The sequence below is a fragment of the Typopeltis vanoorti genome, chromosome 5 (assembly GCF_054136105.1).
Source record: "Typopeltis vanoorti isolate ZY-2024b chromosome 5, IOZ_Tvanoo_1.0, whole genome shotgun sequence".
Classification (NCBI taxonomy): domain Eukaryota; kingdom Metazoa; phylum Arthropoda; class Arachnida; order Uropygi; family Thelyphonidae; genus Typopeltis; species Typopeltis vanoorti.
The window spans coordinates 165,763,210-165,787,373 of record NC_143553.1 but is presented as its reverse complement, the minus strand read 5'-3'; the positions used below and the strand labels follow the sequence as shown (position 1 = coordinate 165,787,373).

Genomic DNA, 24,164 nt, shown 5'->3' with positions numbered 1-24,164 from the left:
TGAGCTGGGTGTGACAGAGGGACCTTCCAAAATGAGTTTTTGACTCCATGGAGGTCTGAAGGTAATAATAACAATACAGGTAACCCTTGTATAACACAGTACTTATACAACATGGTTTCGATATAACGCGGTCTACAAATTATAGTAACCCTTATTGAACTTATACAATGTGGTTTCGATATAAGATGGTCTACAAACGGTAGTAACTCTTTATCTTTTCATATATTTTTCAACGCATGACTTAAAAATCAAATTTTATGTTTGTTAAATTTGCATCTGCCCATATTGCGCATGTAGTTATAAGTAGCAAATTTATATTAGGGGAAATACCCTTTAGCAGGCATGTACGTCAATTGTTTACCGTATAAAGTATTAATTGTTGAAAATTGTCTTTGTTTTCTGCTAGGAAAGCGCATTAAAAATCGTAAGTGTGTTAATCTCAAGCTGAGCACTTTATTTTTTGGTGAGTTACATACAATATGTAATGCTTTTTTTTTATGTAAAAAAAAAATGCACATGACACTCAACCTTCGCAAACTTCTTCATCAGAGCTCCAATCTCTTCAATATGGAATTAATTGATGGGGAAATAGATTTAAATGAGGAGGAACAGGTACAATTAAAGATGACATCAAATCAAATGGCAGGGAAAGTTCTGATTGTGATGAATCCATTAAAGAATTCAGTTTAAAGAAATTAGCAGAAGGATTGGACTCGGCAAGTTATTTTATGGATAATGATGTCTCAATGGAGCCTCCGGAAAATTCACAAGACAATTGGATATTTGTTTAGCTCCGTATTATGAACTTAATAAAAAATTGCAGCATAGTGGTAAGCAAGGTCTTATTACTGACTTCTTGATAACTAAACCACTTGAAGTATGCAATGAGAATTATACTAATGATGTCCAAGAGATTTCAAGTGATTATGACGTCCAGCCACTCGTAAATAAAGAATATCTACGAAATGTTAGTTTTGAAGAGAGTGATGACGATTAAAATATACACTTTATTTTATTTTGCATAAACATTTATGTATTATTTGCAATGAAGTTTACATACAATTTATAATTTTTTATAATTTTATACTATATATTTGTTTCATAGTTTATATGTTTTCTTAACTTAGATGAATTACCCGAATTAAATAAAAATATTTTTTTGTTGGATGTGTCATTGTTTATATAATCTAAAAAAAAAAAAAAAACGATTTCGGAACCTAACCCTACTTTTTCTGTGTGATATGAGTCTCGCATAATGCAATTTATATAACGCACCATTTTTGTGGACCATAACATCCGCGTTATACGAGTGTTACCTGTGATAAGTAACTGCAAGTACAGTTACTCTCCAGAAATAAACAAGAATTATTAAACAGGTGGAATCTGTGTGTTTCAGAGTGCAGAATGTAAAAATCAAATGTTCTTGGTAAAATATAATTGAGAAATCGTTGAGAAGGATTGTGGAAGGGAAGCTTGGTGAAGAACAAATAGAGGCTGTAAGGATCAGATTTTCACTTTACTACAAATTGTTGAGAAATCATAGGAATATAACAAAGATCTAAATTTTGTAGATCTGGAAAAGGCATAAAGATCTAGTAAATTAAATATGGAAATAGACAACAGAATCAACAAAGCTGTATGGTAGGAAGTCAACTGAATAAATTTATATGGAACCAAAGAGAAATTAGTCAAAACACTAAATTCGCTGTATACAAGACAGTGTTCAAACCAATTTTAACTTATGGATCTGAGAGCTAGGTTAGAAATAAAACACTTGACCGAAGATTAGAGACTGCAATTATGAGAGTCCTGAGAAAGAGTAGGGGCATGAACAGATGGCATCAATGCCAATATCATATTAAAAATGAGGATATTAGAAAAGAACTTGACATTGTTAGCATCCAGGAATATGTTAGCAGAGCTAATCTCAGGTGGTATGGTCACTCAAACAGAATGAGAGGAAAGATTAGCAAAGCAAGTGTTCTCTGCCAGGTTGGCAGGAAAAAGACCTGGAGGAAGACCAAGATATAAGTTATTTATTTATTTATTTATTTTTTATTTTTTTAGCTATGTGTCCAGTAGGAGGAGAAATGATTGTGGAATAGAAATGGGAAGAGAGTGACTGATGCAGAGAATATAGTGCAATTGAACAATCGCACTATGTCCTCTGCATCAGTGAACACTTTTTTTGAACACTTTATCATCAATGAGCACTTTATTGGAGTATTTCATTCTGAAGGAGTAAATTTTAATACTAGAGGGTGCAGGTTCGAGGTTTAGAGGTGCAGGAGGACAGTGTGTTCCAAATAATGAGTACTCTGGATGTCAGTAAAGCTGTGTGACTGGATGGTATTTCACCATGAGTTTTGAGAGAATGTGCAAAAGAACTGACAGCTCCTTTGACCTGGCTTTCCAATGAAAGTCTGGCTATAGGAACTGTGCCCAGGGAATGGAAGGAAGATAAGATAGTGCCATTGAATACGGGCAGTAGCAGACTGGAAGTGTCTAATTATAACCAGTTTGTGTATCATCAGGAGTTGTTAAGATCTTGGAGAAATTAGTGAGGGACCGTATACAGCATTGGGCAGATGGGGGTAATGTTATCTGTGAGAGTTAAGATGGATTTGTTAAAGAGCGCTCTTGTTTTAGTATGCTAGCCATTTATAATAAAGTTACAAGAGCAGTAGATGAGGGAAAGGTATATACTGCCATTTTCTTCGATTTAGCGAAGGCATTCGACAGGGTGCCACATGATAAGCTAATATTTAAGTTGTAGCACATGGTTCTGGATGTCAGATTGGTCAACTGGATTCAGGATTGGCTGTCCAATAGGTATCAGAGAGTTGTGTATGGTGGGGCAGTTTCAAGGAAGCAGAGGGTTACAAGTGCAGTCCCACAGGGCTCAGCAGTGGGACCTATATTGTTTAACCTTTATATCAATGACATTGTCAGTGGATTGCAAGGGAATATTCAGTTGTTTGCAGATGATGCGAAGCTGGTAAAGATTATTAGTAATAGTGCAGATGTGGCAGGCATGCAAGAGGATTTGAATAAGCTAGATAGATGGCCAAATGAATGGGGGTGTCAGATTAATGCAGCAAAATGTACGGTTTTGAGATTTGGGAAACATCGATGGGACACTGCATACTCTATGGGAGGAGTTATACTGGAGGAAGTAGGGGAGACAAGAGATCTGTGGTTGATGATTGATAGAAACCTGAAATTTAGGGGACATATTGCAAAGGTGGTGAAGGTAACACAGAGGATTGCTGCAATAATGAGAATGGAATAATAAGGACACTGACCTGCAAAGATAAAACAGTTATCATTCCGTTGTATAAGATCCTGATCAGACCACACTTGGACTATTCTTCTCAGATTTGGTCCCCAGGATTTGAAGGGGATAAATTAACTGTGGAAAACGTACAAAGGCAGATAACAAAGATGGTTTCAGGACTGTACAATAATAGTTATGAAGATCGGCGGAGGGAATGTGGACTGCAGAGTTTGGTGGATAGAAGAAGGAGAGGTGATATGATTGAGACTTTTAAACTGTTGAGAAGTGGTTACAGGGTTGACACTGAGGAGTTCTTTCGCTTAGTTGAACAGCCAGAAGGAGTGATGACAAGAGGCCCTCCCTGGAAGTTACGAAAGGAAACTGTGAGCAAGAGGGTGAGGAGTAGTTTCTTTGCATGGAGGGTGGTTGAACCATGGAATGCATTGCTTGATGGAGTGGTGAGAGTGAGAAGGGTCAATGATTTCAAGGAGTGGTATGTAGACTTTGTGTTTCTTAGGGGGGACCTCCCCTCAATGAGTCTTGATAGATTTTGTGTTTCTTAGGAAGGACCTCCCACGAAGAGTCTTTTGACTCCATGGAGGCCTGAATAATAATAGTAATAATAAACCAATATCCCCATTCATTTGCCATCTGTCTAGCTTATTCAAATCCTCTTGCAGGACTACCACATCTGCACTATTACTAATAACCCTTCCCAGCTTCTCATCATCTTCAAACAACAGAATACCCCTCTGCAATCTAATGACAATATCATCGATATAATGGTTAAACAATATAGCTCCCAGTACTGAGCCCTGTGGGACCCCACTTATAACCCTTTGTCTCCTTGAAACTGCCCCACCATACACAACTCTCTGATACCTATCAGACAACCAATCTTGTATCCAGTTGACCAACCTGACATCCAAACCCATGTGCTGCAACTTAAATAATCAGCTTATCGTGTGGCACCCTGTCAAATGCCTTCGCTAAATCCAAGAAAATGGCAGTATATGCCTTTCCCTCATCTACTGCTCTTGTAACTTTATTATAAAATGCTAGCATATTACTAAAACAAGAGCGCCCCCTCACAAATCCAAGTTGACTCTCACAGATAATATTACCATCATCTGCACAATGTTGTATATGGACCCTAACTAATTTCTTCAAGATCTTAACATCTACTGATGACACATAAACTGGCCTATAATTAGACACTTCCAGTCTGCTACCACCCTTATGCAAAGGCACTATCTTACCTTCCTTCCATTCCCTGGTCACCTTTCCCGTAGCTAAATGTTCATTGAAAAGCCAGGACAAAGGAGCTGTCAGTTCCTTAGCACATTCTCTTAAAACTTGTGGTGAAATACCATCCAGTTCCACAGCTTTACTGACATTCAGATTACTCAGTATTTGGAACACACTCTCCTCCTGCACCTCTAAATTTGGTACCTGCCCTATCCCTCTAGTATTAAAATTTACTACTCCAGGATGAAATACTCCAATAAAGTGTTCATTGAACAATTCCACTATGTGCTCTGCATCAGTCACTCTATTCCCATTTTTATCGCACATTGTCATTCATCCACAATCATTTCTCCTCCAACTGGCCACATAGCTGAAAAATTCTCTAGGGTTTTCTTTGGATCTTAGGGCCAATCTCTTCTCATATTCCAGTTTCACCTTCCTTACCATACTACTCACTCTCCTGGCCTGTCTCTTATATTCTTCATGCATCTTCTCTTCACCTGTCTCCTTATATCTCTTCCATAGCCTCTTTTTCACATGCAGTTGTTGTTTAATATTGTTTGTCATCTACTTTACACTAAATTGTGTCCTCTTCTTCACTTGTGGTATACAGCTTATTATTGGTGCTAACAAATATTCCTTCACAATTTCCCAAGCACTAATGATATCCCGGCCTTCCAATTTCTCCCTCCATGAAACTTCCCTAAGTTGATGTCTAAGACCATTATAATCAGCTGCCTTATAATTCCATTTATGTTCCCATCTCTTTGATACTCATGCATGTCTATTCATCTTCCAAGTCATCTCAGATATCATCTCAGTTATTATCAACTCTTCTGATGCTATGACCAAATCCAAAACTCTTGAACCTCTTGTTCCTTCTATTACATGTTGCTTAAGACATTTGTCCCTCAAGAAGTCTAGAAATTCCATTCCCTTATTTCTACATGCATCTTCCTCTCCCCAATTTATACTGCTGTAGTTAAAATCTCCCATAACAATCATTCTTCTTGCACTTTCCAAGCACAGCTGTATCTAAACATCTCCTGGTCCCCACCCTCTGTGCTCCTTGGTTTGTAGCAACACTCCACTAAATATCCTGTCTTTCCTATCTCTACCTCACAGCATATGCTTTCAGAATATGAGGATCAAGTGTTTTGGATTTGATCATTGCATTACAGTATCTGATTTGAGTGAGATGTCATACTTGTCCCAGGTTAGTGACAGTGACTGTATTGTCTCGACTTAGAGGATGAATAGGTATGTAGGAGTATCAAGGTAGAAGGAAGTTATGTGGAATTATAAGGAATGCAAGTATACATACCAGCCAATTAGAAACTTTTATGCAGATGTAGATAAAGTTCACACACACAGCATATATCCATAATAGTTGGTTATGTCTATCTCCATGTGCTCCAGGCAACTATTTAAGACTGCCTCTGGTCAGTAATCATCAACAGTATTGATCACAACGGGAAAAAGAAAGGATCTTTCGGAGTTGGATAAAGGACTTATCGTGGGTGCCTGTCTGACTGGAGCCACAAGTTTGAAAAGAGCAGCGCTGACTGGTTTCTCAAAAGTTGAGATATCCTGGTGTTTAATTAGTGGGAAAATAACCCACATTGTTTGTCTAAGAGGTATAACTGTTGTCAAAAGATACTCCAATCAGGAACAAGCTTGCAGTCATCTGTGAAACTTGTACAGACAAATAGAACTTCCTGTGTGTAGCAATTGACCAAAGCATTTAAAGAAAGCTGTTCCTGACCCATATCTCATCAAACTATATCCAAGGAATTGAAGAGGATCAGTATTGGCCTATACGGAAACCACTGATTTCTGTGAAATAAATAAAAGTTTCTAATTCAGTGGCCACTATGTGTATCACAGATTTAGAAACCAGCTTGCAGCAGTACAATGTATGAAAGAATTTGAAAGAAGAGAGGTAGTGATCAGAGATACTTCAATAAAATTGTTGACAGCAACGGCAGATTATATACCTTGAGTAAAGAGGATAAAGTGATTTGTAGTCACATGGATGACAGGAGAAATTAAACAGGAATTGCTGATGAAAAAAAATATTATGGAAGACATATGAAGGAAGAGGTGGAGAACAGTTGCATGAGGAATATAAGGCTTGTGCTATAAAAGTAACTAGTATTATAAGGAGAAAAAATAAGGAGACCAGCACTGCAATCCAATGAGGAAAGATGATTGTGGACAGATTACCTTGCTGGAAGAAGGTGGGACTAGGGTGACCAATGCTGATTACATAGAGCTATTTAATGATCAGTTTATTAGTGTTTCATTTCTGATACAGCATGCTTATTCCTAGAGGATAAGGAGTCGTGAAGTGTTAGTAGTGAATAATGGCAAGGATTTATTTCAAATACCGAGTATGCTGAATGTTATTAAGACATAGGAACTAGATGAAATTTCATGTCTTGCAATGGGACAAGTTTATGGATAGCAGAAGGAGGATAAGATAGTGCAGGTAGAATGGAGGTATCAAACTATTGGGTCGTTTGTATTTCTTCTGTAGGTGTTAAGTTTTGGAGAAATTGATAAGAACTTGTATTCAGAATTGGAAAGATGAGGGCAATATTATTTATGCAGGAGAGCATAAATAATATTGAGAGCACTCTTGTTTTAGTAACCTAGTCACCTTTTGACAATAGAGTAATAAGAGTAGGGGATGAGGGTAAGGCATACAATGCTTTTTTGGATTTTTCAAAGGAATTTGACAGGGTGCCACAAGATAAGTTAGTTTTTAAGTTGCAACATATGGGTTTGGATATCAGTTTAGTAGACTGGATTGGTAACTGGCTTTCAGATGGACATCAGAGAGTTATATATGGGGGAACAGGAAGGTTTAGAAGTAGGGGTTCTATAGGGTTCTATATTGGGGTCATTACTATTCAGTCTTTATGTCAATAATATTGTCACTGAACTACAGGTAGATATTCAGCTGTCTGCAGATGATGTGAAGCTTAGTAATTTAGTAATAGTGCTAATGTTTTGGTTCTTCAAGAGGATTTGAATGAACTAGAAAGGTGGGAAAATGAATGGGGATATTAGTTTGATGCAACGAAATGCAGATTTGAAATTTGGGATCCACAGATGGGATGTTTTATACTCTCTTGATGGAATTATACTGGAAGTAGTGGAAGACGCAAGGCATCTTGGAGTGATTGTAGATAGACGTTTGAAGTTCAGAAGACATATTGAAAAAGTTTTGAAGACATCTCAAAGATTACTTCTATATTGAGGAGGACACTGATCACGAGAGATAAAAGGGCAATAGTCCCATTATATAAAGCTTTGATCAGACCACATATGGATTTCTGTGCTCAGATCTGATCACTGGTATTTGTAGTGGACGAAGTAACCTTGGAGAGAGAGTACAGAAATTGATAACAAAAATGATATCAGGACTGTAAAATATTGACTATGGGGATAGACTGAGGGCATCCAGATTACAGTTTGGTACATAGAAGACAAAGGAGGGGATATGATTGAGACATTTAAGCTGTTGATGGGTTATCGTAGCCTTTTGGCTGGAGAGCAGATACGCTAACCATTTGGCCAACCAGGCCAGCAAAGGCTATGGAATGTAAATTAAAAAAAAGATTGATTGAAGAAGTGTAAACTTCAAGTCTGATAAACAGAAGAAGGAATAATATGATCAAATCATATAAGTTATTGAGAGGGGTATACTGGATTAGAGATCAGTAAAATGATTCAGAATGAAAGCAATATAAATAAGAATGAAAGGTCATTGATGAATATTACAAAACAGTGATTTTTTTTTCACAAAGAGAATTGATGATTTTACTATTCCCAAAGACTGTCATAGTATTTGGGTACAACTTCTGTAATGAGTCTTTTAACTCCATGGAGAAATGTTACAGTAATAATAATAATAATCTGCCTCCTCTTTCTTTCCCTTTCTTAATGAATTTAAAATGGTCCACGTCCCTTGATTGGTATCATATCATGGATTCCTCATTAGGCTTTTGTAGAAAATTTTACTACTGTGTTACAAAGCATGTTATACTTGAAAAGAAATTATATTCTTGTTTTAATCCTTTATTCAAGTGTAAGCAAACAAAGTTTATACGTGAAGTATTTCCATTACTGTTCTATTTGTACATGGAGACTATTGATTTCACATTGATTGCCTCGGTATTCCATAATGCAAAAATACTTTATGCATCATCGAACTCGGTTATACAAATTTTAACTGCCATGACTTCTTTCTAATTACTGCACTGTTATGAAAAAAATGCACTTTTTTTTATAGGTTGGTGGATACACACTGCCATTTGTAGCCTTAGGAGGTATTCTTCTTTTAGGCGTTGCATTATCAATTATCGTTTTGCCAAATACAGGTATGTACAGGTAATAAATATGAAAGCAAATAATAATTGACTATTATTGTTTTTTACATATTTTGTAAGAAGCTGACTATTATTATTATTATTATTATTATTATTATTATTATTATTATTTACTTTAGTTTTACTTCTTTTTTTAAAGGTTCTATTATTATCATTCTAAAATATAGGTTCTCTCAATTATCAGACCTTCAATTAACTGACCATTGAATGAGTTAGTGTGTCAAGTGACTTCTGTATAGTGCCATGTAATTGCCCTTTTAGTTTCCCACCTTTTAATTACTTGACCAGCAAACTGCTCTTCCATTCTGGTTGAATAATTGAGGGATTATTGTAACTAAGGATGCTGTATTCATTTATAGTGGTTTTTCTTTGTTTTATGATTGAGTGTGCTGCTTGTTTAATGAATTCCTTATGACTATATATTTTTATGACTTTTTATTATAATGCATCTATATATATGGCCAACTGTTTCTTAACATGAGGGGTTTTTGAGAAATGCAATGCATGAGGTCTATTTCTTACCTAGGGTCAGATGGTCTGTGAATGAAAGGTAAGAATAATGAGAGAGCATGCTGAAAGTGTTTCAGAAGATAATTTTAAGAATTGTGGGTAGAGTAAAAAAGTGACATGGTGAATGATACTGATGAAAAGAACGAAAATATGGATGTTCTAGAAAACGTAGATTGAATGCAGTTGCAGAATATAAAAGAAGTGGAAATTAGAAGTGAAGGTTAAAACAAATATAATTGCTAACATAAAGAAGTAGTTCCAGATAAGGCCTTAATAAGGAGAAACTGTGTGCTTATATGGAATATTTTGCAGGACAAAGTAACCATGATATGCTAACCATGCCGGCCTGGTTGGCCAAATGGTTAGCGTATTCGCTCTCCAGTTAAAAGGCTGCGAGTTCACCATGGGCATGGATGTTTGTGATTGTCTGTGAAAGCCCTAGTGGTGGTAGTCGGCAGTAGATGGCATTGGTATTAGATGGAGTAATGGAGTAGTAAGATGAAGAGTTGTAGAGTTGATGCCCTCCCTTGATGAGTCTTTGGACTTCTTGGAGGTGTGATATAATAATAATAATAATAATAATAATAATAATAATAATAATGAAAAATCTAGAAATGTCTGGCAAGTGGCATAGCAGAGAAGAGAATAAAATTTGAGAGGGAAAAGAAGGAAAGAATATTGTGTGAATGATTTGAAAGTTTACAAGTAAGGAATGAGAGAAAATGTAAAAGAATTACTGGAAGAAATAAATAAATAAATGTGATAGAATAATTATTGTAAATCTATTACTATGGTATAATAAGAGCAAATTGAGAAGAAAGGCTATAATTTGCAAATAAGTTAATGCATAGGTTGTGCAGGAGGAATGTTCAGTTTGTAGATGTGTGGAGTAAATTTGATGGACAAATGAACATTTCTCCTGCATAACTTACACTCTTGTGCACAAGCATGTGCGTGCACACACACACACATGTACAGTATATATACACTGCTTGGAAAACAGTCAATGGACACCCTTGTGGACAAGGTGCATTGTGTCATGTAACGGGGTCACGTGTTTGTAGCCAGTATAAATTGGAGGAATATAATGCTCCCAAGTCAGTGCAACTGTATCTGGGTGAAATGACTGCCAGAAGGGAACTGATGAAGTTTGAAAGAGGCATTGTGATAGGATGCCATGTTGCAAGCCTATCTGTTTGGTAAATTGGGCCATCACAAGTCAGCAGTCAGTGATACCATACTGAGATGAAAGTATGGGGGATTCAACTATAAGTGCTACCCACAGTGGATGACCCAACTCACTCACTGAATGTGTTGAAAGATAATATGTAAAAACCACTCTTTGGCTGACACATGGAATGTGGAGTTCCAGGCATTGACTGGAACATGAATCTGCACAAAAACATTCATAACTGAGACTCACAACATGAGTTTACAACATCCATGGTAGGACTGCAATATGCAAGCCCCACATTACCTAAACCAACATGCAGCGTCAAATTTCAGTGATGCAAAGAGCGTGTATAGTAGAGCAAGCTTGAAAAGCTATGTTATGGAGAGATGAATTGCACTACACCCTCTACCAAGCATCGTGTATTATTATGTGATGCAAGAGTAACTGAGGAGATCAGAGGAGTTTGCTTTGCATTTCACATATATTAAATGTCAAATGCACTGGGAATATAAGTGAGGAGTTTTTGGCATTGGTTAATTTACCTTGGACAAAAGTTATCAGCTTTCAAAATTATAATTATAAAAAACTATCAGCGACTTGGCTGAGGAAGGATGATATAGTTAGGAGAGATTATAGGAGGTATTGTATGTTCAGAAAAGAAAGGGAGAGAGAAAACAGGATGGGGGTGGAGTCAGATATTGCTGATGACAAACAGAAGAATTTCAACTAAGAAGAGTAAAAGTTAATAAGGAAGACAGGATTCCAGGAAGCAGTGCATTTGAAGCTGTCTGGTGTGAGAGATAAACAGGACAAAATATATAGTTGACTGCTGCTATAGGCAAAGGAAGGTATAGATGGTATGCATTGGCAGAGTAACCCAGTGAGTGTGGGGCAACTAATTTTTAACATGGAATTCAATAATGAGGATAGATTGGAAAGAGAGAAGAATACATGGTTGAAAGTAAACAGAATTTACTTTCAACCATGCAACTGCTAAGATGACATTTATCTAAAGCAGTGTGTGATATCTGTAATACCTCTTCTTGGACGCAGACAAAGCATTCACATCAGACTGGTAACTCATTCCATCCATTCAATATTCTTGAAGCAAAATATCTAGTCCTCATATTGCTAACCACACTCTGACTCATTTCCAAGGATGATCCCCTCTTCTTCTCCCTCTAGTCAAGTACTGGAATATTTCCTCTGCATCAATCCTATAAAACCTTTCAGTAACTTAAATGGTTCTATGAAATCCCCTCTTCGGTCCAATCAACCAACTTTTGCAACACACAAACCCTCAATCTATCATCACAGAAAGCATTCCCAAACCATCCAATATCTTGGTCATTTTTGGATCCTCTCCACTACTTCCTCATCCCCAAGCAACCCAGGTGACAAGATGTGAGCACAGTAATCCAGATGTGGTCATATCAAGGTCTTATAAAAATGAATCAAAACTTTATCTCTGCTTGTTTGTATGTGTGTGTGTGTGTGTGTTTTGGTAACCAAGTAATCCTATGACCTACTTTGGCCACCTTAGCAATATGCCTTCTGAACCTCAACTCTGTCTATTAACATCCCCAAATGCTTAGCTTCATTCATTTCCTGGAGCACAATTCCATCCATGGGGTACACAGCTTGTAATCTTTTCACTCCGAAATAAAACAAGTTTATGCTATTCCACATTCAACTGGTACTCATTATATTTTGCATACTGTCAGCCTATTTAAATCATCATCATATCCTGGCTTGAATATTACACAACACAACACAATTTTGCATCATCAGCAAACAACTGAATATTTCTCTTTTAAATCATTCCTGTATCATTTATGTACAAAATAAACAGAAGTGGTCCAAGCAGTGTGACCATCCTTTCAGCAGACTGCTAGTCACCTGCTTTCTCCTGGATTCTGCTCCTCCATATACTACCCTTTGGTATCTGTGCGTCAGCCACACTTGTATCCATATCATGAATTTCATATCCGTTCCCATGGATATGAAATTCATGATATTAACAAGCTTGGATTCCAGCTTGTTAATTTATTGTGTAAACAACAATACATGACGATACTGCAGGATTTTGAAATGACAAAATCCATCAGTATTATATATTATTATTATTATTATTTATATATACAGGCACCTCCACCAAGTCCATAGATTCATCATGGAAGGTCCATTTTAAAAACATTAATCAGCAATTGTCAATACCTATGTCATTATGTAGCCATTCCCTTTATCCAATTCATCTATCACTTTATTATAAAAAAAAGTTAGTAAACTACTAAGGCATAACCTACTCTTCACAAAGCCATGCTGTCTTTCCTTCCCCCATCATATTCTCATTCACCCATTCCTGAATTCTTTCTTTGACCAACTTTTTCATTACTTTTACCACCACTCTCATGAAAATGATTGGTCTATGTATACTGCAGTCTTGGAGTCATCATTATGTAACAGAACAATTGTGCCCTCCTTCCATTCCTTTAGGACATTACTGGAAATGACACTTACATTCAAAAGCCTAGTCAGATGCAATACCTACCTTAGCATGTTCTTGTAATATGTGAGCTGATGCCCCATTTAATCTCATGACCATATTTGCATTAAGATTCTGTAAACTTAAGTACCTACAGTTCATCAATTTCTATTCTCACATCTGTTTCAGTTATATGTATCACAACAATATTTTCATTTGGATGATAGGCCCTTGCAAAACAGTCACTCAGTGATTCAAGTATTTTGTCTGCTACTGTCACCTCACTACCATCAGCTCGTTACAGTTATCTGTCCATGGTTATTCTGCCTTTTGCTTGCTGTGTAGCAGAAGGACTCTTTGGGACTTCCTTAAAGCTTCTCACCTAATTTCTTCTCATAGTCTGATTTTGCTTTCCTTACCATGCTGGTCACCTTTCTTGACTGAACCTTGTACTGTTCATGAGTTTGCTGGTCACCTTTCTCCTTACTTATTCTCCACAACATTTTTTTTTTTGGAGCTCCTGCTTAATGATACAACTCATTCATTGAACTTTTATCTGATTAACATTCCTGACCTTGGATATATACAGTATAATATTGCTTTCTTGTCACCCATGCATTGCTAACATCCTTTCCTTGAAGATTGTTATGCCATGGCTGCTTCAAGCTGCCTCCTAAGCTTATCATAATTGTCTTACCTGCAGTTCCACATATATCTCTTCTCAACTGAAAACTCCACATATTTTGCAACCTCTCGTGTCAATACCAAATGAACAGTCTCCCAGATTGGAGATAATGTGGCCACCTTGGTTATGAACAGATCTTCTGATTCCATAATCCAACACTCTCAAACCCTAAGTCCCCTCTATCACATGCTCTTTCAAGTAAGTATCTCTTAGAACGTGAATAAATTCCATTTCCTTCCTGCTACATGGTATTTCTTCTTTCCCATCTATGTCTCCATATTTGAAGTCTCCCATAATAACATGACCTGCACTCATTGTGCACATTTGCTTATTCATTTTCTATATCGTTCCTTGTACTCCTGGCCTATAGGTAACCAACTATATATTTTGTCCTGTTGGTCTCTATTTCACATTATAGCACTAAAGAAGTGCCATCCACATATTTTGTTTCTTGACTAATTAATGACATATTACAGGCAGGAAATACTAGTTTATTATCATTATTCTTATACAGTATCTCCCTATAGCATTAAATACAAATTAAAGAGTAGTGGCTCTAATACAGGAACCTTCAGGTTGAGCTGTTAGCTCAACCTCATTCTCCTAGATTCCATTTCACCATATACTACTCTCTGGTGTCTGTCTGTCCCCCCTCCTCCCATGTTACTGACTTCATATCCATTCCCATTTGCTCTAATGTATGTAATAGTTGCCCACGTGGTATTCTGTCAAATACTTTTGCAAAGTCGCAGCATCATAGTGTAGCTATTTCTCTTATCTAATTCTGCTATCACTGTATTATAAAATGTGAGTAATTACTAAGGCAGGAGCCACCTTTTACAAATCCTTGCCTGCCCACCAAAGAGTATTGTATTACTATCCACCCATTCCTGGATTTTAACTGCAAGGATGTTTAATCTATAATGCAATACTTCTGTCTTGGAGTCACTATTATGTATTCAAACTATTTTTCCTTCTTTCCACTCTCTTGGAATCTTTCCAGAGTTTAGACTTATATTAAACAACTTTGTCAGGGGCACCACCAGTTCTCTTACACTTTCTCATACCACACAGGCTGACATACCATCCAGTCCCACTGCTGTATTCATTTTTTTTTTTCCGGTATGTTGAGCAACTCCAGTTTGACTATCTCAATTCTCACATTAGCCTGTCACATTGATAAGTTCAAAATCTCCACCAGGATGATACATCCTTGCAAAGTGATCATTTCACAACTAAAATATTTCTTCTGCTTCTGTCCTCTTCCTACCATCATCATTGATTAAAGTTATCCTTCCATTATCGTTCATCCTTTTACTTGCTACATAGTGAAAAAATTCTTTTGGATTCAGTGGCTTGTTTAGCTAATTTTCACTCATTATATGATTTAGACTTTCTTACTATACTATTTACCATTATTGCCTGTACTCATCTTTTTGTGTATATTCCCTCCACATTGTTTTCTTTTTCTGTAGTGCTTGTTTTATATCTCTACTTAGCCACTTAATCTCCACTTGGTTTACCTTCCTGGCCCTGGGTTATGCAGTCTGATACTGTTTCTCTCAAACAGTCCCTGACCACTTCCCATGCATTACTGATAAGTAATCTTTCTTGGCTGTGAATTCTACATGTTTAGCAACCTCCTGGAACAAGATTGCATGGGCACTTTCCCAGATCGAAAGCAAAGTGCTTATGGTGGTTATGTAAAATATTACTATTTTCCAATGCTATTTAAGCCAAAAATCTAAATATTGCAGGAACTAAAAAACTGATAAGATGGTCAATTTTGGCATTTGAGATTCTTAAAGAAAATCAAAGATCATCAATTGTTGTAGAAGATGTGAAGTTTGAAAGAGTTATTAGTCATGGTGCCAATGAGGTGGACCTTTAGGAGGATTTGAATAAGCTGGACAGGTGGACAACTGAATGAGATGTAAGTTTAATGCTTCTAAACTGACAGCGTTCTTGATATTTGGGTTTTACCATTGGGATTAGCTTACTCTAATTGATGGAATGATACCAGAGGAAGTGGAGGAGGAAAGGAATCTTGAGGTGATATTTGAAAGAAATTTGAAGTTTAGAGGAGAGATCATGAAAATGGCAAAAGTAACCTAGAGGATTGCTGTGGTACTGAGAAAGATTGTCACCAATAGAGATAAAAGAGAGGTAATAGGCTGGCCTGACTGGCCTGGTGGTTAGCGTATCGACTCTCCAGCCAAAAGGCTGCGGGTTCGAATCCTGCCGTGGGCATGGATGTTTGTCTGTGAAAATACTAGTGGTGGTGGTCGGCGGTAGATGGCATTGGTGTAGATGATAAAGTTGCAGTGTGGATTGATGGAAAGTTGTAGAGTAGGTACCCTCCCTCGATGAGTCTTTGGACTCCCTTGAGGTGTTATATGATAATAATAATAATAATAATTCCCTTGTATGAAGTCCTGATCAGACCATATCTGAATTATGATGCTCAAATCTACTCACCAGACTTTCTATCAGATAAAGTAATTTTGGAAAGGATATATAAGCAGATAATGATATCAGAACTGTATGTTATTAGTTATGGGAATACATTGAGGACATTCAAATTACAGAGTTTGATGGATAGAATACGAATGGGATGATATGTTTGGGACATTTAAAATGTTAAGAGATATTTACAGGATTGACACCAGGGGAGAGCTTTTGTATAGAAGAACAAGTGGAAGGAACAGGGATAAGATGTGCTTTCTTTTAGTGTTACACGGTGATCAGCATTCATTTTTGAAATTATGGATTCTACAACAGTGTTAAAATAACTCTTTTTATTATCCCGACGTTTCGGTCTTCATATCAAGATCATCATCTGGAGCATACATAAATATACAAGACAAGCTGTGTTACACCGTAAGCTAGAGAAACAATGATTTGATCACGTGCTACTCACTGGCATGACCTCTAGTGAAAAAAAAAAATTACATCAAGCTAGATTTAATTTATGATTACATGAATAAACATTCTTGCTTACAGATGGTTTTCCTTCTAGTAACAGTGATGTCCTATTTCTATTATTACAATGTTATTTTTGATTAAAAAAATAAAAAAATAAATAAAAATAAAATAAATTATTTATAAATTACAACATGAATAAACATTCTTTCTTATAGATTTTTTCTTTAACAGTGATGTCTTATTTTTTATTATTAAAGTTATTTTAGATTTAGGATCCTGGATTTTTTACAGTCCTGTTTATAGTTCTTCTTAGAGAGGAAGGATTCGTGGGACGAATATATGCCTTCCATATGTATGGGATTTTTCGACCATCATTATTGTTTAGATTGGGGTGATTAATAACGATCTTACAAGCTTCCTTAAATTTGCATTCATACCATGTTTTGGTGTGATGTAGACAACTAGTGCTTTTCCAGTCAATTCTATGTAAGGTGTTCAGGGCATGATCAGAAAGGCCAGCTTCACCATGATTATTATATTTGATGTGTCGTTTACGTTCTTTTTGTCTGATTGGAATTGTGCGCCCTGTTTCTCCTATGTATGATATGTTGCAGGTGCAGTAAATACGGTATACTCCAGGGTGGGCCAGCGGCGGGAGTGGGTCTTTGGATGAGTTGAGTAAGCTTTTTAATTTTGCAGGAGGTTTAAAGGTGGCTTTGAGGTTGTATTTTTGTAGTACTCTGTTTATTTTGTCTGATGTCCCTTTAATGTAGGAAATGGTTAGTTTTACTGTAGTCTGGTTTGTCTTTGTTTTTTATTGAGGTCTTGTAGAGAATTTTGTTAATAGTGTTTTGGCTGAATCCATTTTTTTGAAAAGTATTGCTGATTACTTTAAATTCGTTTTTCAGTGCCTGTTCATTGGAGCAGATCTTCAGAACTCTGTTTTTTAGGGTATTCATGACACCTAGTTTTTGTGTTGGGTGGTAGGAGTTTATGTGTACTATATATTGGCCAGTATGTGTCGGTTTCCGGTAAACAGTGAAGAAAAGATTGCCCGAGGGAAGACATGTGACAAGTGTATCTAGAAACGGCAGTGTGTTATGTTTTACAATCTCAATTGTGAACTGTATGTGTTTGTGTTGCTTGTTTAGGTGGCTAAGGAATGTGTCTAGTGTCTGGCGGCCATGAGACCAGATTGCGAAAACATCGTCAACGTATCTAAGCCAGACTTTGGGTTTTAAAGGGGAGGAACCTAAAGCAAGTTGTTCAAAATGTTCCATATAAAAGTTAGCTATCGGGGGGGATAATGGCAAGCCCATGGCTGTGCCTTCTTTTTGTAGGTAGAAAGCATTTTGCCATACAAAATAACCAGAACGTAATACATGTGCAAAGAGCGGCGTGATATCTGGAGGAAATTTGTTCTGTAAAAGAAGAATTGTGTCATTGATTGGGACATTCGTAAAGAGGGCAGAGATGTCTGAACTGACTAATAGAGCATCTTTTTCTAATGTAATGTCTTTGATGACGTTTATGAAGTGTTGTGTTTCTTTGATATAGGAGGGGGAATGACCTACCAACTCCTTGAGTGTTGCCTAATTTTTTAGCTAAGTAATAAGTCGGGCCCTTAGACTTTTAATTATTATTTTATTTTATTTTTTTCCACTAGAGGTCATGCCAGTGAGTAGCACGTGATCAAATCATTGTTTCTCTAGCTTATGGTTTGAAATGTAACGCAGCTTGTCTTGTATATTTATGTATGCTCCAGATGATGATCTTGATATGAAGATCGAAACGTCTGGATAATAAAAAGAGTTATTTTAACATGGTTGTAGAATCCATAATTTCAAAAATGAAGGGATAAGATGTGGTTTTTTTATGATAGCCTTTTTTTTCCCTATGATAGCCTTTGTTTATCATAGCATTCCTTTAAATTGTATGATAAGATGTACCTCCCACAATATGTCTTGTGACACTATGGAGGTCCTGAATAATAATAACATATGATATTTTAAAATGATTTTCATTTTAATTGTACTGACATGTTGGTTTTTTTTTTTTTTTAGCACTTTTATTTTCATCATTATCATGCATATGTGCATTCAACCAAAGGTCTGCTATGTTCCATTGCATGCATTATTTGGTTTTGTAGTATAAAATGTATTATCATGGCTTTTGTGAATTGTATATAGCATTAATTAACAGTACATTTTTTATGTTTTACCATAAAACAATACAGTGACCACAAAAAAGGTCTTTTGGCCCACTTGGATTTCATTGATGCATTTTATGTCATTGTACCTGGAGGTGATGTAGAGTTTCCTCAGAAACATGGGGATTTTTCCTCTTCCTTCAAAATAAACAAATTTGCTAGTGTCATACATGTATCCAACAGGCATAATATTCTCATCTTATGGCTTTAATGATGTTATAATGAAAGCATCACTTTCTTGTTTCCACTTGTCCATGTTTTTCCTACATAATAATACAGATTACCTCAATACCTTTTTGTAAATCACCTTCTATGGCTGTCATTCAGTACTATCTCCCTAATCTTGTAGTCATTCTTGGTTGGCCAAGTGGTTAGCGTATCCGCTCTCTAGTCAAAAGGCTGTGAGTTTGAATCCCACCGTGGGCATGGATGTTTGTGATTGTCTGTGAAAGTACTAGTGGTGGTGGGCGGCGGTAGATGGCATTCGTATTAGATGATGAAGGTTGGTGGAGTAGTGACACGAAGAGTTGTAGAATAGATGCCCTCCCTCGATGAGTCTTTGGACTCCCTGGAGGTGAGATGTAATAATAATAATAATAATTAATGAAAGAAGTTAATATTGCATGCAGTATAATGATATACTATATATGATCCTATAATAATACTAACAACTAAATGGAATAATGCTATTTGAATTGTTTCATAATTTCTTTTTCTTTAAGTTAGCAAGCTTGATCCAGAAGACCAGAACATGCGCAAGTTGATAGCTAGTTTCAGCTTCCTATTAGATATTTTGATTTTTACTGTCAGTTGCATCACTATTGGATTCAATGAACCAACATTATCAAATCATGTGGCAAGTGTAAGTTATGCAAACTTTTGCTATTCTAATTATTATAAACCAAAATAATTTTTCAAAGGATTATCAGAAAATTGAACTTTCTAAGAGATTTATTTCTCAAATTAATGAACTAAGTTATTTTTATTTTTAGAATGTATGTGTGTGTGTGTGTGTGTGTGTGTGTCTGTCTGTCTGTCTGTCTGTTGCAAAGAATATGTGCTTCACAGCAATAAGCCCTTAATAAGTACCAGTATGCTACATGACAGGTTTAATTTTTTTTTGATAATTAAATATTTGCTCAAGCAAAAGCAGCCAAGATTGCTGCCTTTGGTAGTATCATAGCATAATGAATGATCACACAGACTTTAGTTAAATAATAAAAAAAGAATAAAAAAAGGAGATAAACATTGGTACATAAGTGAACACATAACTGTTACAATGTTTGTCATACTTCCATTATTCATTATTATTATTATTATTATTATTATTATTATTATTATTAAACAAGACCTCATGGAGTCAAAGACTCATCTAGGAGGTCCTTTTATCTCACACACATCTCATCATACCGGGTCTTAAACACATTCAAACTCCTTGCAGACACCACACTCTCAGGCAAGGCATTCCAATCATTCACAACTCTGCACGAAAAAAACCTGCCTCTCACTCCCCTACTCACACCCTCTTTATACAGTTTCCAGGGATGACCTCTGGTTCTCCCCTGATCTCCCACTATTTGCTGTAGAACTTCTCCACCATTGATCCTATAGCAACCCATTACCAACTTGTAGGTCTCTATCATATCTCCCCTCTTCCTTCTCTCCACTAGTCTCTGCAAATTACATCTTTTCAATCTTTCCTCATACTCGACATTCCAGAGGTCAGAAACTACCTTAGTCAGTCGCCTTTGGACCCTTTCCAACATCTCCTCATCCTTCTGAAAACCAGGTGACCAAATCTGGGCACAATAGTCCATGTGTGGCCTAATCAAAGCCTTATACAATGGAACAAGAATCTCCCTACTTCTACACGTCAGTGTCCTCCTCATCATTCCCAGAAGTCTTTGTGTTGTCTTCACAATTTTGGCGATGTGACCCCTAAATTTTAGATCCTTATCCACTATCACTCCCAGATCTCTTATTTCCTCTACTTCCAACAATATATTCTTACCAAGCATAAATTCTGCATCCCATCTTTGTTTTCCAAATTTTAAAACCTTACATTTTGCAACATTGAACTCACACCCCCATTTGCTTGCCCAATCACTCAATTTATTCAAGTCTTCTTGCAAGGCCACAACATCTTCACTACTCTTTATGGTTCTTCCCAACTTTGCATCATCTGCAAACAACTGAATATCTGAATCCAAATCTTCGCCAATATCATTAATATACAAGTTAAATAGTAATGGCCCTAAAACAGATCCCTGAGGCACTCCACTAGTGACTTTCCTTTTCCTGGATATTGCACCCCCATACACAACTTGTTGATACCTATCAGATAGCCAGTCTCCAATCCAATGCACTAATCTAATATCCAACCCCATCTGCTCTAGTTTGACTGTCAACTTATCATGAGGCACTCTATCAAAAGCTTTTGCGAAATCCAAGTATATTACTGTGTATCCTTCTCCTCTGTCCAAGGAAGCAGTCACTTTATTGTAATAAGTAAGTAGATTACTAAAACACGACCTCCCTTTAGCAAATCCATGCTGTCCATCAAAGATTATACCATTGTTGTCAACCCAACTCTGGATTCTAGCTCTCACAAGCTTCTCCAACAACTTAACCACAACACCCGACACACAGATAGGCCTATAGTTTGATGCTTGAGTTCGATCACCTCCTTTATGAAGTGGCACAATCTTGCCCTCCTTCCACTCTTTAGGGACTTGACCAAGTGCAAGACTCGTATTAAAAAAATATGTCAAGGCAGGTGTCAACTCTCTGGCACATTCCTTCAGAATACGCGGTGATATATTATCAAGTCCCACAGCCTTATTTACATCTAGTTTACTCAACTCCCCAAACACCTCTTGCTCACTTACAGTCAGTCTCTCCTCCCCATCATCAACTGCTCTTAATCTCTCCATGAAGTCACATTCACAAGATTGAAAGATCTTTATGAACTGCTCATTAAGTATCTCCACCACACATTCTGCAACAGCTGTCTTTATACCATTTCCTCCAATCAATGTCATCCTTCCATAATCATTCTTTCTTTTGCTGGCTACATATCGAAAGAACTCCCTAGGATTCTTTTTAGCTTCATTAGCTAACTGCTGTTCATACCTCTCTTTAGCTACTCTCACCAACCAAGTCACTCTCCTTGCCTGGTCTTTGTAGAACTCATGAAATTGGTTACTTCCACTTCTCTTATGCTGCCTCCACAATGCCCTTTTTCTCTGTATTGCATGCTTAATCTCTTTATTCATCCATCTCACACCTAACTTATTTAACCTTCTCACCCGTGGTATACATTTAGACATTGCATCCACTAAATATTTTTTGAAAATCCCCCAAGCTGCATTGATCTCTTTTCCAGCTAACTCCTCATTCCATGCTACACCTGCAAGCTGTCTCCTGAGCTCTTCATAATCACCCCCCTTGTAGTTCCACATATACCCTTTTTTCACAGGGGTCCTTGCACTGCTGGCAACCACCCAAGTAATCACCTCATGGTCACTTTCACCAATTGGTGGATGATTTGATACCTCATTGATAATTACATCCTCCGATGAGATGACCAAATCCAAGACCCTTAATCCTCTTGTGCCCTCTGTTACATACTGTCTGAGGTAGTTATCCCTCAAAAACTCAAGAAACTCATTTTCTTTACTTCCAGTTGCTATCTCTTCATTCCAGTCTATATTGCCATAATTAAAATCACCCATAATGATCACCCTTTTCTTATTTGCTTGGCTTATTTAACTATACATTTCACTATCACCACCATCCACATTACCAGGTCTATAACAACATCCCACCAAGTATTTGATTCTATTCACCTCTATCTCACACCATACTGCCTCAAAACCACTGGCCCCATTTCCCCCTTGCATCTCTACCTTGTATGGACATAACTCTTTCTCTATCATCAATAGCACTCCCCCTCCCTTTTTATCCCTTCTATCCTCACGAAACACATCATACCTTTCCATCTCTATTCCTGTCAGGATGTCATCCTCATCTAACCATGTCTCACTTATTCCGACAATCTCTGGGTGCACAGACGCAAAAAAATTACGCAGCCGACAGGATTATGTTATGTAAGTTAACACTAGAAGCTATTAGAGAGTATCTGTGTGTGATAAGTAAACATTTTGAATTTAGATATCATGTATGCAGTTGAGAAAGTGAGTGCAATGCGGTCTTTTAATGCATGGAAGAGTAAGGAAGAACAATATGAGTGCTGAGAGAGTGAATAGAAATACCAGCCAAGAAGGGGAATGAAAAGTATGAAGATCATTATTATTGTTATTAACATCTGACCTCCATGAAGTCAAAGGACTCATCTCAGGAGGTCTAATAAGAGCTGAGAGAATGTCAACGAAAGTGATTGGAAATAAAACAAAAGGAGCAAGAAAGAAAGAAAGACAATGAGCAAAAGTGAGTGATCCAACATGGGACTACTGTGTACAAATTTGGTTACCTTTTTTCTTTTGTGATCTAGAAACTCCAGAAATGAGTGACTAAGGCAATATCGTGTATTAGTCACTCATCTCACAATAATTCTAGAATGTTGTTGGTTATGGGGAGATGTTGAGATAAAACAGTTGGGTGATGCTATAGATCAGTGGATGGAAAAGATGATAGAGATAGTATACATCGACATATAGACTCAATGAGTGGAGGACAGGTAATTATTATGGCAGATTTCAACTATGGTAACATTGCATCTGAATGGATTTGGTGTTCGGAGACTGGAAAAATTGTTGAATGAAGTGAAAGTGGATGTGCAGAATCAGAGAAACTAGAGCTTTTGGTATGTGTGCGGGAAGCTGTTGAGTGGATATACAGATGTCAGTGAGGCAGTTGAGTGTAAGAATATGTATAATATGTCTGAGTTAGTACCAATGGTAACAAACCAGAATGGGATAGTTAGTGTAACGTGTCAAGATAGGGGTGGGCCTAGGGGGCTTTTGCACCTTATGTACACTAATGCCAGGAGCATTAGGAACAAACAGGAGGAATTTTTGGCCTTGGTTAGCTCATCCCAGCCAAAGGTTATTGGCATTAGTGAGACATAGCTAACAGAAGATGTTATAATTACGACACATTGTATTGGATTTATTGGACCATGATTTTGATAAACATATATACATAATCGTCGACAAGTTTCGCCAACTAGGGTCTGTCTGACTTTTTAAAGACGAGAAAGGTTATACTAACATTAAATGCTAAAAACAAAAGA

The 24,164-nt window shown here is 36.9% G+C and overlaps 1 protein-coding gene across 1 annotated transcript in view; it reads left to right on the top strand.

Annotated features, from left to right (window-relative positions):
* Positions 1-24,164, top strand: part of LOC150107030 (MFS-type transporter SLC18B1-like) — a 213,497-nt gene that overhangs the window by 82,007 nt on the left and 107,326 nt on the right. The window contains exons 7-8 of the mRNA XM_090392910.1: positions 8,826-8,913; positions 19,633-19,772. Coding sequence (XP_090249036.1) covers positions 8,826-8,913; positions 19,633-19,772 — 228 coding nt within the window. The remainder of the gene's footprint in view (positions 1-8,825; positions 8,914-19,632; positions 19,773-24,164) is intronic.